The sequence below is a fragment of the Phyllostomus discolor genome, chromosome 12, assembly GCF_004126475.2.
Source record: "Phyllostomus discolor isolate MPI-MPIP mPhyDis1 chromosome 12, mPhyDis1.pri.v3, whole genome shotgun sequence".
Classification (NCBI taxonomy): domain Eukaryota; kingdom Metazoa; phylum Chordata; class Mammalia; order Chiroptera; family Phyllostomidae; genus Phyllostomus; species Phyllostomus discolor.
The window spans coordinates 17,023,753-17,040,154 of record NC_040914.2 but is presented as its reverse complement, the minus strand read 5'-3'; the positions used below and the strand labels follow the sequence as shown (position 1 = coordinate 17,040,154).

Genomic DNA, 16,402 nt, shown 5'->3' with positions numbered 1-16,402 from the left:
CTCGAGGCCTCGGGAGTGGAAGTGAGGCTCCAGGCGAGGAGGGTGCCAGCTGCTTTCAAACTGGGGCCCCCAGATCCAGGGTAGAAGGAGCGCCCCCAGGGCTGAGGGAGCAGGGGACCACGGCAGCTTGCTGAATGTCCCTTACTGGTAACAAGGGTTTTACTTTATTTTGTTGGCAGCAATAAATAACCTATAAATAGAACTGGAGAGAGGAGTAGGATAAGGTGAGAACAATTTCAACAGGGTTGAAACCATTTGATTCTGGGGTGGGCCAAGGCAGGTCAGTGCACAGGGGTGGAGGGAGCCCCTTCTTCGTAACTTTGCCTCCCCGCATTTCATTCAGGTCCTCCTTCCCCAGGAGAAAGGAGCTGGGGAAGGGCAGGGTTCAGCTGCCCACGTAAAAAACAAACACAAAACATCGGAATCAGAAAACCTCCGCCTTCCAGCCCCAGGGAACTGGCCAAGGGGACTTTGCTGGCGGGGGTGGGGCCCGGGAGGGGCAACATCCTCCCCGCGCTCCTGGTTTCCAGCGAGCCGCGGAGCTGCGAGGTGGCGGGGAGGCCAGGCGCGGTGCCCTCTCATTAGCGGTGAGAAAGCAGCTGAGCGGCGGGCCCTGAGGCAGAGCGGGCCTTGTCCGCCAGCAGCTGATAGAAGGGCTTGGGCACCCCCCAGTCCTCGTCGTCGCTGCTGGAGCTCTCTTTCTTCACAATCCGGTTGTGCTGGCGGCTGAATCTCCGCGCCTTGATGCTGCGGGGAGAGAGAGGGCTGGGTGGGGTTTTGCTGTGTCCCCAGTGTGCTGGGACTCCATTTGGTCCCACAGGGCAGGCGAGCCTCTGGGTCTCCAAGTCCGGGTCTCTACAAGGGGACTCCTCCGAGGGCTCTTCGCCGAAGCCCCGCGCTCCCGTTAAAAACCCGCGAACACAGCGGTGTGTTTCAGGGCCCAACTGAGAAACAGGCAGGTGGAAGCTCTGACCTTGGCGAAGGAGAGAGGATTTTGGGAAGGAGGGGAGAGGGGAGAGGGGGAGGAGGCCAAGCGGAAGGGAAGACCCGGTTTCCTGCTCCGAGAAACTCCGGTGGCAGAGAGGGCAAAAGAAATTTAGGGCAGTGGGGTCCAAATCCCAAATTAAGGTATCTGTCCTTCTAAGCTCCAAAGTGGAGCGCCTCTCCACCTCTGTCACCCCCAGGAATGTCATACCAGTTTGCAACACCCAGATCTCCCACCCCCGTGAACTCCCAGCCTGCTTCCCATCGCGGGAAGGTCAAGGTTCTGAGGGCCAGAGCCCCGAGGAGCAGGAGGCCCTGTGCCCCCACACCACCCCACGGTGCTCCTCACCAGTACGGCTTCCGCTCCTGCTCCGTCATCTCCCGCCAGAGCTGGGCCAGCTCTTTGGTGGCAGCCGTGGATGCTGTCCCCGGGCAGGCTCTGGGACAGGACGGGGGAGGTAAGAAGAGGCCTGCCGGGCAGCCTGGCTCCAGCCAAGGCCAGCGAGGGTCGGGCCTGACCACGCCAGGGGCCCTTGCCCTCTCAGAGCCTCAGCTTGCATTTGGGCACTCAGTTCTGCCCCACCCGTGTGACGTGGTGCCCTCCACTACACCCCCTGGAGCCGGGGCGTCAAAGAGGGGGCTGGACTAAATGGTTGTTGGGAAGGGGACAGCTGTGTCCCCAGACCTGTAGGGGTCCTATGTCCCAATATCAGCCCCTGATCCTCCTGTTAGGGCACCGGCTCTTCTCCACTGTGGCCTGGGAGGCCTCCCATCCCACCCCATCCCCTGGCCTGAAGCTGGCAATGACGAGGTGCAACGCTGGTCTCCTGACCCACCAAGTCCGCCCCAAGAACTTTTTCTTGATGCCTCAGACACGAGGGGCTGTGCTCCCACGGGGTTGCTAGTGTGGGAGCCAGGACATAAGCCCAGACCTCTCAGGGGCGACCTTGCCCCGCCCAGGCCTCACCTGCCCAAGAATGCAGCGCACCTGGAGGACAGGGGCAGTGAGAGAGAGGGGCAAGGACTCCAGGCCACATCCTGCGAGCCCTCGGACCAGCCCCACCTGAACCCCATGGTCCTCACCCCTTTTTCTTTTTTCAGATTGCATAAGCCAATTAATTTCCTTTTTTTTCTTAAGTGGGAGGGGGGTTTCAGTGCTTCCGGTTGACAGGCCGTGACCACTGCCAGGGGCCCAGGTGGGATCTGGGGCAGGGCGTGGCTGCGGAAGGGGCCACCCACCTGATATACTGCTTCCGGTTCATCCTGCAGAACATGATGAAGCCGTTGACACACTTCTTCTTCATCTGAGTGGAGCAGGGAACTTTCTTGTTCTTGGGTTTCACAGGGCCCCTGCCTGCCTGGCCCTTCCTGGCCTTCCTCCTGGCCGAGGCCAAGGTCGAGAACTGGCGGCTGGGGGTCCACGTGTAGTCTCCGTCCTCATCGCTCACGGACCTGGGGCCCTCGGGGTCGGCCGGAGTGTCCTGGGTGGGGAGCAGAGACGTGAGCGTGGGCGGGAGAGGCAGGGCCCACCTCGATGGCTGGGCGCCCTCACCTGCTGCGCCCACGCCATCTCCACGTCCGAGTCGGTGACCGAGTCCTCAGAGCCGGAGCTGTCCTCACTCAGCGAGGGGGGGTCCCCCGAGCCCAGGCACTGGCACAGGCTGCGGCGGGAGTCAGGAAGGTCCTTGGAGGCCTCACGGGGTGAGTCCTGGGAGGTGAAGGAGAAAGATGGAGGGACGTGAGCAGAGCCGGCGGTGCCCTTCTCGCCCCCACTCTTGGCTCTCCTAGGAAAGGAACGTGAGAAACAGCTCAGATTCAGGACAACTGCCCCGAACGCCCCTTGGGTCTCCAGACCGACGTTCCCGAGTCCCCACAGGGGTCCGAGAGGGGCTCTCTGTGTGGCTCGGGTCCTCTGCCTCCCACTCTGGGGCCGTGTCTCTCAATGCCGTCAGCCTGCCTGAGTGGCAGCCCCGGAGCCCGGGGCCAGTCCTTACTCCCCTGGGCGTAAGAACAGTGTCCGCAGGACTTCCGGGGCAAGCACGGTGCCCGGCGCTCACGGAGGGCCCCACTCAGTGAGGGTGTCTATGTTTCTTTATTTTACTGTTGACACTGTTGCAGATGTCCCCATTTTCCCTGCCGTTGCCCCGCTCCTCCCAGCCCCTGATCCCCTTTCCCTCACGGGTATCTGTTTTTGTTTCTACTGCCCATTCAACTACTCCTTGAGACAGCACCTGTCCACTGGAGGAAGAAGGGCTTGGGGACCAGGGCTGGGGCTGCCCCTCCGTCAGATGGACAGAGAGCTCTGGGGGCAGATGGTGGCTACAGAGCTGAGCCCGGTGGGGGCCTGGGAGGTGGATCTTTCCAACCGAGGACTCCTGGGGTTGCTCTGCTGCTTTCTGTCAAACGAGCCTGTCTCAGAGCAGTTGTAAAATTACGTGGGGTCTTTCATAGGCACCTGGCAGCTTTTTAGCTTCCCTCCTTAGTGTCCAGTTCATTCCAAGTGCCCGGCACAGACTGGGCGCCTGGTGGCCAGCAGTGGGCATTCAAAGGATGAGCAGGTGGACCTCTGGCAGAGTCCAGGGGTTGGAGGCGTGAATCAAGCAGGTGAGTGGTGAGTGTGGGGAAGGGTGACCGTGTCCCTGGATGGGTGGATGGAGAGGTGCCTACCTCCTTCTGCGGAACCTCCAGCACGCAGCCAGCAGGCGAAGACATGGCATCGAAGAAAATTTCCTCAAAGAGAGCTGTCAGGGAGGGAGGCCAGAGGGTTTTTGTCGAAACCTCAGAAACAAAGGCCTGTGCTTGCACCGGACGGAAGTGCCTCCCTCTGGGCACCAGGCCTCTGCCCCACCAGCCCGCCAGCCCGCTGGCCGGAGTGCCGCTCTCCAGGTTTCCGATCTCCTGCCCCGTGTCCAAACCCAGCTCGCTCCCAGGCCTGCTCCCCTGGGCCACCTCCCATCTGGGCAGAGCCTGTGGGTCCCTGCAGCAGGTTCCTGGAGCCTGCCCTCCTCCTCTCGACCTGGGGCCGCTCCCGCCCAGGCTTCGGGCTCTTTGCAGCAGGACCCGGGTGGGATTCATCCCTGGTGCCCGGCGCTGCCCAGCACAGGGCTGCGTCATCATGTGTTTTCTGTGTGAACCACGCACCAGGCTCAGCCCCGCGTGCTCACCTTGGGTTAGGTACAGGCTGCTGTCCTCCAAGGTCTCTACAGGCAGCGCTTTCCCCGGGGAGCTGAAGAGGGAAGGGCTGAGGCCTAGGATCTCACTCAGGGGACCCGTCACACTCCGGTTGTCAATCTGAGGGGGCCCCAAAGGCAGTGGGCTCCCTGAAGAGAAAACATCAGGCTTGCAGGGGGTGTGGCCACAGATTGCCTGCTCCCCCGACTAGCTTTTGGGAGGTGATGCAGACACTGGGGTAAGATGACTGTCAACTGCTCATTTTGAGGGCTTGGTAGAGGACATTGACGAGGCACAACGCCTGGTGTTATGTCAGGAATGGCCAAAAAAATAAAAAATCAGTATCACACTGTGCCAGACCCGCTAGACTGATGGTAGGTAACTGGGCTTTGTGTTAAGAATGATTCTGGCCCTGGCTCGTGTGGTTCAGAGGCCTGAGCACAAGCCTGTGAACTGAATGGCTGCAGGTTCAATTCCTAGTCAGGGCACATGCCTGGGTTGCAGGAGAGGCATCCGATCCATGTTTCTCTCCCTCTCTTTCTCTCTCTCTAAAAAAAAATTAATTAAATCCTAAAAAAAGGAATGGTATTCTGAGGCAGTGTCTGGGATCACCCAGACCACCGGAAACAGTGATGCTGGATTTGCAATGTCTGCCATGGCAACAGACAGCTGGGACAGTGTGTTCGCCATCCCTGTGCTTAGCAGACAGCCATGCCCTTTCCCACTCCCGCCTTCCACGGAAATCCTCAGAAGGAAGGTAGCAAGAAGCCCCCACAGCAGCCCACCCAGAAGAGAGACAGAGTTTTGGTCACCTAGGGGGATGCCCTCTGGGGTCCAGGCAGGAAGCCAAGGGTCAGCGTCTGGGGCCTCCTTGTCCGCCTCCTCGCTGGACTCGTATACGGCCAGCTGCTGCCTGCAAGAGGTGAAGTTCCCTGGGTGAGCTGTCTCCCCGGGGCACGACCTCAGGGCAGAAAGCTTATCAGTCTGAGGTTGGGCCCTCACAGAGCTTCAAGGTTTGTGAGGAGAGGCGTTGTCGTCCGCACTGACAACGCAGTTCTGGTGGCTCAAGGAGGTCAGAGAGGCCAGCAGAGCGGGAGGGAGGATGGCGCTGAGCTGGGCCTGAAGGAGGGAGATTTTTCCAAGGAGACGAGGGGAACAGCCTTGCTGGGAAGAGGGATCTGAGGGTGAGAAACCCAGAGGTGGTTCCTGTGGGTAGTGGCGAATATTTCGAGGTGTTAAGGGCAAGATTCGTGGGTGAGGGGCAGGAGAGGGTGCAGCAAGGTGAGATAAAGCCAGAGAAGTTCTCAAATGCCAGTGGAGCTCCCGGGCTCGGAGGGAGGGCTTTAAGCCATGTACTCACATGGTCAAGGTTTGTGTGACCAGTAAGGATGGCTTAGAAGGGGGAGGTGGGAGGCCGGTGAGGCGCTGAGGCCCGTCTCTCCGAGCTTACGATACCTGCAGGAAGCTAGGCCCACAGCAGTGCACGCTCTACGGACACCGGCCGCGGACGGACACCAACCTTGTGTCTCAATGCCCCTCGGCCATTCCAGACCAAACACCTCGGTTTCCCGCACGCACAGCCTTGGGGTTCCCTTACCTGGGATAGGACTGTGTTCCGTTGACCAAATAGGTCCTCTCAGCCCCTTGCTGGGCCCCGAAGGCAGGGTAAGGCCCATCACCCTGGGCGCTGTTTCTGCAGGAGCAGCCTGCGGAGGCAGTTCAGGGCGATCACCCCTGTGACCGGCACAGTCTGCACTCCCAGAGGCGGGGATCAAGGGGTGCTGGGGTCTGCCACAGCCTCTCCCTCCTGCCCCACCCCAGCCAACCCCTCTGGCTTTGGGACCTCTGCGTGGGGCTCAGGGGCAACCCCAACCACCGCTAGGTTTCTGGAATCCCACTCCTTTATCAGAAGCCGTAAGGAAGATAAAATCCTGAAGTGGAATAACGATGATGGAGATGATAACAGCAAACAAGTACGAAGTGCTTCCCAGGGCCAGTGTGGACTATTTAAGCATTTTACATGCTGCTCAGTGATCCTTTGTGATGGAGTACTATCGTTGCCCCATTTTCCAGCTCAGTAAGCTGAGGCATTAAGCTATTAAGTAAGTTGCCCAAACTCACGCAACTAGCAGGCTGGGAAGCCTTCCTTCCCCAGGTGAGTCAGGCACCTCCCCAAGACCTCTTAGGCAACCCCCAGAAGTCTGATCACTCAGGACCCCTTCCCCGGACTGCATCACCAGCAGCTAGCACGTGGCCTGGCAGAGCCGCAGCGCTCAGGGAGTAAGGGCCGAGTGAACAGAGGAATGGAGGACAAGACGGCTGGAGGCCCTGTCCTCCCACTGCCCACTTTCTCGCGCGGCTCTCTGTGGAAGGAGCCGTCGCAGCTCTTGAACCTGGTGCCGAGACGGGGAGTCCCTCGTCTGCAGGCCGTCTCGCTGCATCGAGTGCAGGCTCTTGAGGAGGCCCTGCTCTCACCCCCAGTCCCGCCACCTGCGGCTCTCACAGGAGGGTGGCACTGATCCTGATCCTGTCCACGCCTACGCCCACGGCAGACCCTCAAGGGAACAGACACTGGGGGAGAGGCCACGGCTGTGCGAGGCGAGAGGCAGTGTCCCTCCTGGGCTCCCTTGAAGCCCCAGCACCCAGCTGCCGGGACTGTGCCCAGGTGTTGCAGACGCCCAGTAAGTGGAGAATAAAGGACGGGCTGAGTTCACAGTGAGGAATGACCCACGTGAGATGCCCCAGGGCGCCCTGTCCTTAGCCACAGCCAGCAGTGCCAGCCAGGATCTGCTTCCGTTCCCGTCACCTTGAGGCAAGGACAAAGCAGCCTCGGGGCGAGCGTGGGAGTCAGCGCATCTTGGTGGAGCGGCGGGCCCCTCCACGTCTCTTCCTTTCTGGTCCGAGGGTGGGGCCACCTGCTTCTTGGGCTTGTCCAGGGCCAGACAGCGACGAGGGTTCTGGCCCCGGGTCTGGCGTTCTGGGACAACAGAGAGATGGCGTCAGATGGGGCCGGGCCTGAGCGTCACCACGGCCTGAGTGTCAGTCACCACGGCTCAGGTGGTGGTCTCCTTTGCTCAGGGCTCAACCACCTGTTTCAAAGCTCCGCCTGGCCTGGCCACTCACGGGCTTCCTAGGCAAGCCCGGACCCTCAGTCAGAGAGCCCCTAGTCCGAGTCCTCCCTCCCCTGCCTCCCAGTTAGAACCCCCTTGCAAGCTCTGAAAAGCACTGATGCCCACCTGGCGCCCCAGGCACAGACATTTTTTAGAGCGCCCTGGATGCCTGGGATGTGGGGCCAGGGCTGGACGTCACTGATTAGGTCCAACTCCCACTTTAAAGTCGTGGAAACTGAGGCCCGTGAAAGGGAAGGGACATGTAGGGGAGTTAAAGCCAGGCTGAGGTGGGCCCTGGACGCTGTATTCCCACACCTGGGTCTTTTCCCCCGATGGCCTGGCCCAGGGACGGTCCCTGGCCATGGAGACCATACAGGCTGCCGGCAGCTTCCCTGCGCTGGGCCCGGACCACGCACCTCTCCTCTCATGCATTGCTTGATCGGGGTGTTTTCAGGCTCCTGACCCCTAAGACCCCCCTGTGGCAGGCACTACAACTTCCAGATGAGGAAGGTGAGGCTCAGAGGACAGTGACCACCCCGGGTCTTAGAGCTAATAGAGGAGGAGCCAGAAATCGAACCCAGGCACGCTGGACTCTGGAGCCTCGTTAGGGGTTCAGGGTTGCTGACTCTGCCTCCCGGGAGTGTGGTGGCCCTGGAGAAGGAGCCCTGCTTCCGTCCGACCCCCACTTCTGATTCTGCCTGCCCCGATGGCTTGTACCTGTGGGTCGGGTCAGCTTCTTCTTCCGAGGCTTTTGACAGGCCCCCCGGACACAGGACTCACAAGAGTGCGGGGAGCTGGATGGGGTGAGGTGTCTCCGCCTCGCTGAGCCCGCAGTGGGGTTCCGACCCCGCCCTGCACAGGACCGAGGAGAAGACAGGTCAGAGGCCCTCACCCCCACTCCAAGTCCTCCATTCTGGACAGCCCCTCCCAGCGGTGGCAGGGCGGGGACAGTCTGCCACAGTCCGCAGGCTGACTTTACAGACGTTGGAACCGACGGCCCAAACGGAGATCAAGGCTCTGTGAGGTGCCACCGTCAGGGGGCAAAAGGACAGGCAAAACCCGGGCTTTCCCCGGGGCCATCCTGGGTCTTAGCCTTGAGAGAAGACGGATTCAGTGCTCCCCAAATGTGTCCCCATAGTCCCCACCATGAGCCAATTCCTCTCCCTGCCTTCCTCAAGACAGTGAGGGCTCCGCACCACCCTGGGTCACCCAGGGCCTCCCCCCCCCCCCCCCCCCCCCCCCGCCCCGGCCTCAGTTTTTCCTCCTTAACCTCTCCCCAGTGCACTGCTCCATCCACACTCAACTATACGGCCGGGTTGGCCTCAGGGTCTCCGGACGGGATCGCCCCTGAAAGTATCTCCCCTGATCTCCCAGACTCGGTTTCTCGCTTAATAACCAGTCCTCCCCCCTAGATGTCAGGGACCACTGTCTCAAAACAAAAAACCTGCTGGCTCCGCCCTGGCTGCAAGTCCTTCAGCGATTCTCACGTCACCGCCCTCCTCAGCGGCACTCGGCGCCCTTCAGGGTCTTGTCCCTGCCCCCTGTGCTCCCCTTCTGGCCTGTGTGTCTTTACGCCGGTAATGGCAGCACCCAGCACTTACAGTACAGGGTGACTGGTGTGGCCAGTCATGGTGTCACAATACTCCCTACGTGTATTCACTCATTTCATCTTCGAGACAAGCCCAGGAGGCAGGTCCTAGTACGGGCCCCGTTTTGCGGACGAGGAAACCGAAGCGCAGAGAGGGTACCGTACCCAACAAGTACCTGAGCGCCCGGCTCACTGAGCGAGAGTCTGTGCACGTCCCCTCGATGCTACACGGTCCCCGTCACCACGCCTTCGGCTTGCCTGCCCCCACACATTCCACGCGTGTCTTCTCCTGCCTGCACACGCTCACGCTCGGGCTGTTTCTTCCACGTGGCAGGGCCCCCCTTCTATCGTCCCGAAGTCCCCGCTCCCAGGCCGCTACCCGCTCCGTCTTCCCAGACACCCCCCTCCGACTTTGTCCCCTCTGCGAGGCCGGGAGACCTGGGAGGGCCTGACAGTCTAAGCCTCTCAGGGTCCCTAACGGAAGGACGGTACTTACGGCGGCCCTGAGCAGTGCTGGCTGAACTTACTCACCCTCGACTTCACCCTCCCCATTAGCGGCGTGGAAGGTCAGCAAGGCCTGGGCCACATCGATGTTTCTCTGCAGGTACTGAATGTAGTGCAGGACGTGCAGCAGAATCTCCTTCTGCCCACAAAGGAGAGGCCGGTCACACACAGAAGTGGAGTGCGCCAGGGCGAGGAGGGGCGGGAGGGCTCCGGCCCCATTCCCCACCCCAGCAATCCCTCCACTGGCAGACACGTCCCTGCTCTGCTGTTTAGTTCTCGCTGCGGCCCAGCGAGGCAGCGGTTAGGGCGAAGGAACCTGAGGCTCAGAGTGTGATGGGATTGCTAAGGTTACAGAGAGGAAGTGGCCGAGCTGAGCTCTACATGCACGTTGGCCTCCGTCCTGGTCCAGTTTTTCAGCAGGCGCTGTTCAGCTTCCCACCCCCGGGCCTTGGCACAGGCTGTGTTCTCCGTCTGCAGTCTTCCTCTGCTTCCCACATGCTCCCTCACCTGGCATCTCCTCGGAGCTTCAGCTCAGCGTTCCCTCCTTCCGGAAGCTTCCCTCCTTTCTGACCCCTCTTGCCCGGGCTGGGTCAGATGTCCCTCCTAGGCACTACTGTAGCATCCCAGGCCCGATTCCACCAAGGCACTCGCCACACTGCTCTATAATGATCTGTTTATACAGAGTTCCCTCCTGCTGACCGTGGACTAGTTGAGGGTAGGGACGGTGGCTACTTGATTCCTGTGTCCCGAGCACACGGACTCGAGAGGTGCCCTGGCCAGTGACTGCCGAAGGAGCAGAGCTTCCCCACAGCACCAAGTGCAACACCGCCTGCCCAGCACGCAGCACCTGTGCAGCCACCAAACACCGACCGAGTTGGGAGCTACTGTAGCTAAATAAGACGACTACCTACTAAGGGCCAGGTGTGTACGGGTGACCTAGAAATACTTTTTTTTTAAAGATATACTTTTGTTTGCCTTCATGAAACTTACAACCTAGTGAGGGCAGCGGACCTGAATAAACTCATGCATCAAACAAAGTTATGGGCTGTGTGAGAAGCATTACGAGTCAGAGTATAACAACACGGGATTCTGCAGTCACGGGTGGATGTCCGGAGAGGCCCCTTGGAGGAGGCGGCATCTAAACAGAGACCTGAAGAATGAAAGGAGTTAGCCCGGTGGAGACGTGAGGGGAGAACACCAAGGAGGATTTTTTGGATCCTACCGGAACCCTAGAATGACAAGAAAACCGTTAGCAGGAAGAGTCCAAACCGCAAGCCAGGGAACTCGATCCCTCGAGGGGACTTGTGTGAAACTGTCCTGTAAAATATGATACAGACGGCCACGGAAATTATTTAACCTGAGCCATGAGAGGCAGCTATGACCGCACTACAGAGCACATGTGACCCAGCCAAGACACTCCTAATTGGGAAGGACCTGGATCCAGTCCGCCCCTTACTGGCTGTGTGCTGGGAGCAGGTTGTTCCACTTCTCCGGGCCTCGGTTTCCCCATCTGTGCAATGGGGATGAGCTCCTCACTCAGAGGGTTATCGTTAGGAGTGAAAAAGCAGTGGGTGAGAAATCGCCCAGCGCAGAGCCTGATACATCAGTTGCCTAATACATGCTTAGCTGATGACACCCCTTCACCAGGCTCTCAAGGGATTAACTTTTTATATCCACACCATGGGTTTTTAAAAAATATTTATTTATTTATTTTTAGAGAGAGGGGAAAGGAGGAGAGAGGGAGAGAAACATGATGTGTGACTGGTTGCCTCTCACACGCCCCCTCCTGGGAACCTGACTGGCAACCCAGGCATGTACCCTGACTGGGAATTGAACCGGCGACCATTAGGTCCTCAGGGCAGTGCTCAGTCCACTGATGCACACCAACAAGGGTGTGATACTGTGTTTTTAGTTTAGTATCTCCACTGCCAGGCTTGGCACATGGTAGGTATGCACTAAGCTGAAGTCTTTGTAAATTATAAAGTAATATAAAATGTTACTTATTAGAGCTAGTGTAAAGGTTTTATGCAGGCGGCAACTGGGCCTCATCTGAGATTTTAGGACAGAAAGTTCAGTAATTGAAACTTCAGGAAGATTAGCTTGTGGGCTGCACCAAAGTTTCAAATACCAGAGATCTTCTTGGGGTCAGATGGACAAGTCCTGCAACTTCCCCAACACAGGAAATTCATTAATTCACTCATTCATTCATTCATTAATTCAACAAACACCTACTGAGCACTGAATGACAGAGTGGCCGAGGGCGCGGACCTGTGGGGAGAGACACACCTGACTCTCCCGTGTCCCTGGGCAACGTGACCTGTCCGTGCTTCAGTTTCCTCAAACCAAAACAATGAACACCTGCATCTCAAAGCCTTGTGGGGAGGAGCAAATGACAAAAGGCATATAAACTGCTTGGCGCCCAGAACTCCCCGTCACTTGGGAGCACCTGTTACTATTCTCTGCTCAGTGCTCGGCCCCGTGGGCACTGGGGACAGAGATTTATCCGTCATGGTCCGTGCCCTCTCAGACCTCTTCACCTAACGCGGGTCAGAGGTGAGAAAACAGTCACAGGGACAGGCTGAAGGCTTTGGTGGTCAGAGGGAGAGAAAGCTACAGCACCGCAGGAGGCAGGCGGCACTTAATCAGCCAAGGTGGTGAGTGGGATGCCACAGTCTAAGCTGTATCCCGTCCCCAACGCGGGAGAGGCCACATGCAACAGCACCCGTAAGTGCACTGAGCATCGGACGGAGCAGGTCCCAGAGCCCCGAGGGCCATGATGATGTGCTTCAGGCAGACGCGTCACATGGGGTTGGAGGCTGATAGGAACTCAGGGTGCACGTGGCTCAGAGGGTCCAGGACTGAACTAAGGAAGGGTGAACACGCGAAAGAAGAGGGATCGTTAAGACAATAGAGAACCAATGGTAAAGAAAGCAGGCCGAGGCCTGGGCAGAATTCCACGAAGAGATGTGGTCATCTGGTCAGTGATAAAATTACGCCTGTTCCTGACCAGAATGCCATTCCTCCAGAGTGGGGACTGTGTCCCAGACATCTCTGCGCTCTGTGCCAAGAGCTTATAATAGCACCTACATGCACCAAATACTCAAATGTTTGAGGACAGAGGACAAAATTCCTCAAATGTTTTGAGCATTTGGGTGGTCAGCATTATGCCACTCCCCCAAAATGTCTATGTCCTAGTCCCCAGATCCTATGATTATGATGGCTTATAAGACAAAGGGGAGCTCTGGCTGGTGTGGCTCAGTGGACTGAGCACTGGCCTGCAAACCAAAGGGTCACTGGTTCGATTCCCAATCAGGGCACATGCCTGGGTTGCAGGCCGGGTCCTCAGCAGTGGGCGCATGAGAGACAACCACACATTGATGTTTCTCTCCAAGGAGAGCCACCTCTGCCGACGCCCTGACTTTAGACCAGTTAGACTAACTTGGGCCTTCTGACCTCCAGAACTGTTAGAGAATAGACTTGTGGTGTTTTAAACCAATAAATTTGTGGTAATTTGTGACAGTAGCAACAAGAAACTGTTATAAACACTTGTGATTAAGAGATATTTAGGGGGGCCCTGGCTGGTGTGGCTCAGTGGATTGAGTGCCGGCCTATGAACCAAAGGGTTGCCGGTTCGATTCCCAATCAGGGCACATGCCTGGGTTTCGGGCAGGGTCCCCAGTGAGGGTGCTCAAGAGGCAACCATACATTGATGTTTCTCTCGCTCTCTTTCTCCCTTCCTTCCTCTCTCTAAAAATAAATAAATAAAATCTTTAAAAATTAACAAATATGTATATATTTAAGGGAGAGTGCCAACATGACTGGGGGTTGATGGAATGTGGCATGAAGGGAGCAGGTCAGGGTTAAGGTCTGGCAAATCTTTCCGAAACACCTGCTCCTTGGAACCTCTCTGCAGGTGAGTGGCACATCCTAGCTGGGACCGGTTACTCCTGTGCTCAGATCTTTGTCTTCCCGACCAGACTCTGAGCTCCCAGAGGATGAGGGACTAGGTTTCAAACTCCTTTTCTTCCCCTTGTTACAATCATAAAAGCTCTGACATCCAACAGTCTTCCCACACCTGGCTGATGAGTGAATAAGTAAATGACTGAATGAGAGGGACTATAGCAAGAGAACATCACGCCCAGCCTTCAGGATCTCCAAGTCTCACGTTAAGTGGTCCCCACCGGGCAGGGGTGGTGGTGGTGAGACCTTAGCTCAGCACTGTGTACGTTTGAGGAGTAGCCAGCGGGGACGTGCAGAGACACTTTCTTTATCTGCATCTACATCGTGGAGATGACACCCAAGGGTCACAAAACAGGGAGGGAAGTGAAATTTATTCAGGGCCTGCCACAGCTATGGTGTCGTTTCGGCTTCACCATATCTCTCGGCAGGAGGAGTCGTCTTGACTCACGTATAGCTGAGAAACCCGAAGCTTGAGACGCGGAAACTGGAGCGACCTGCCCGGGATTCTGCAGTCGTGGAGCCACAGGGCTCGAACCCGTGGCTGGTGGACTCCCAAAGCAATGACCTCTGCTGGCTCCTTGCCTATTTTTACCTCCCAGTTTCCCCCGACTTGTTTTCAAGAGAGAGAATGCTACAGTCTTGGGCTCACAGACTCCTGGAAATTCCCGTCCAGAGCAAGACCCTTGCCATCTTGGTGCTGTCCCAGAAAGGGTCTGTCTCTGTTTCTCAGGACAGGGAAGTTAACCTGCTTACTGGCATTTTCAAATCTACCTCCCCCTCCTGTCTTTTCGTCCACATACCTTGGTGAGCTTCTTGCAGCTGGTCCTTGGGGCCACAGGTAGCAGCAATGCCAACTCATGGAGTTTGCTGGTGTGGTTTTTCTTTTGCTTCCTGTTTGGGGACAAGCACTGATTTTGATGACGACATCCAAATGGAATTTGGCATCTGACTCCCAAACCTCCTGTCTCATTGTCCCCATCTCAGGGACCGAGCCCTGGCACCCGAGACAAAGTCCCGGACATCGCCTGGACATCATCCCTTATCCCCTTGTCTAATCGGCCACCAAATCTTGCCCGTTCCTTGTCTGGTCCCTTCTCTCCACCACCACTGCCCCTGCCGTCATCCATTCACTGACATCCTCACAGGCCTCCAGCTTCCCACCTGGCCTCCTCCAATCTGTACTCTGCACTAGAATCTTTCTGAAACACTAACCTGACCAGTTCTCTCATCTGTGCGATGGAAATGAGGACATTCATTCAGGCTCAGGGGCTTATCAGTGGGATTAAATAAGTTAGAGTGTGTGAAATCTCCCAGGGCAGAACCTGATCTATTAGGTGCCTAATAAGTGCTCCAACCTCTCCACGCCATCCCAGTAAGGGTCAAGTTTAAATCCTCAGTGTGGTTTACAATGCCCCTCATGGCCTGGCCCGGCTGACCATTCTCTTACTTCCTTTGGTTCTCTCCCACTGTCTGGCCCTAACTGCACAGGGCAGGTGAGGCACCTCGGCTGTGGTCCACCAGCCCCTGTGTTCATGACCGTCTCTGCTCCCTGTACTGGGCTGAGAGCTGGGTTGCGGGGGAGGGGCTCCACTCTGCTGCTAGTACCTAGAACGGGGTCTGGTACGTTGCAGGAACTCAGTGCATATTTGCTAAATGATTGAATAAAAAAAGGGCATGAAAGTAATTGACTCCTGGGCCAATGAGGAATTTTTGGGATCTAGTCCCTGGATCCATAATTCATAACAGGCCTGTGAGCACACACCTCCATACACCCTCCTGACAGATGGAGACACAAAAACATTGGAGTCTCTGCCCTGAATTACAGGCCACTGCCATTGCTTCTGCTGTTCCCTCGGGCATGTGCAAACACCTGTGTCCGCCGGTCCCTACCTCTCCTTCCTTCAGGGCCCAGTTCGATTGCCGCCCACCCCGGGAAGCCTCCCCAACCTCCCTTGCCTTCCTGCCGGGCCCTGGGCTGGCCAGCGTGGGAACATAGAGGAATCACTGTCAGGCCCTTGAGGAGAAGGGGGTGCAGTATGGACAACACACTTCTCTCCCTAATCAAACCCTGACGTCCTGAAAGAGTCTTTCTCACTCATTCATTCAGCAACTTCGTATTGAGCACCAACTATGTGCCAGGGGTTGTGACAGGTGACAGGGATTAAAAATATAAAGGACAAGTATGCCCACAGTCTAGCTAGGGACAAAACCACCATTCAAACTGTCACACAAACAAACGTAAAATCGCAACCAGGACCAGAACCAGCTACCCAATTTGCTTGGGGAGGAGCACTACAAATAAAAATGTCGGACCTCTTGTTCAAAAATCAATCACTTCAAGATCCTGAGGGCAGGGCATTACACCAAGCATTGGGCTCCTCTAACCACAGGACCCTGTGACCACATAGGTCACCTGCCCAAGAAGTTGGTCCTGATGGGGACACAGGCGAGGTATTCCTTGGTGTTATGGAAGCTTGTAATAGGTGAGCTAATCAATGAGGTTTTCCCTGAGGAAGTAAACCTGGGCAGAACCTGTTCTGAAGGATCAGTGGGAAGGTGTTGGTGAAGAGTGAAAGATATCATTTCAGATAGAGGGGGCATGTGCAAAGGCCCTGGGGCACAAGGCAGCATGGAGAATTCAAAAGAAATAAAGCTGGAGTGTTTATGGCACAGAAAGCAGAGAGCCCTGGAGGGTAAGACAAGACTGGGGAAGGACACAGGAGCCAGGACAGGCAGGGGCTTGCAGGTTCCTGGCACAAAGGACTTTCGCCTTTATCCCAAGACCGGTGGGAAGCGGTTAAAGGGCTTTACACAGGGGGTGTGCTATGAATCCCTAAAACTCCACATATTAGTTGATTGAATGAAGGAATGAAAGAAAAAAAATCACTAATTGGTCTCTGGCTATGTCCTGGTAGACATAACTTTAAAAGGCAAGGGTGTTGGGGTTCAACCTTTGGAGAAAAACGGGATAGGCTCACCTCTAAAGCCCTGCCCAGCCCTGGTATTTGGATTTTGCATCCCACGTTCCTTCTGTGCCAGAGGAGCCCCTGGGAGCCCCGGCAAGAACCAGCACAGACAGCAAGGA

At 57.0% G+C, this 16,402-nt stretch overlaps 1 protein-coding gene across 1 annotated transcript; it reads right to left on the bottom strand.

Moving 5' to 3' along the window:
• Positions 1–29: 29 nt before the first annotated feature.
• Positions 30–14,546, bottom strand: MEIOSIN (meiosis initiator). The gene is made up of 13 exons (XM_036012799.1): positions 14,530–14,546; positions 14,088–14,208; positions 9,385–9,496; positions 7,983–8,189; positions 6,962–7,132; positions 5,753–5,861; positions 4,968–5,161; positions 4,149–4,304; positions 3,652–3,725; positions 2,537–2,830; positions 2,224–2,465; positions 1,334–1,423; positions 30–747 (listed from the first exon to the last, which is right to left on the bottom strand). The coding sequence occupies exons 1-13, from the start codon at positions 14,544–14,546 to the stop codon at positions 582–584; spliced, it is 1,953 nt and encodes a 650-aa protein (XP_035868692.1). The 3' UTR covers positions 30–581.
• Between the last annotated feature and the right edge of the window lie 1,856 nt (positions 14,547–16,402).

What these genes read in the sequence shown, in the direction of transcription:
- MEIOSIN (XM_036012799.1), bottom strand. An exon ending in CCCAGAGGGCATCCCCCTAG is followed by an intron (nt 4,305 to 4,967) that starts GTGACCAAAACT and finishes TTTTCTCTTCAG; the next exon opens with GGAGCCCACTGCCTTTGGGG. An exon ending in CAGCCTGTACCTAACCCAAG is followed by an intron (nt 3,726 to 4,148) that starts GTGAGCACGCGG and finishes CCTCCCTGACAG; the next exon opens with CTCTCTTTGAGGAAATTTTC.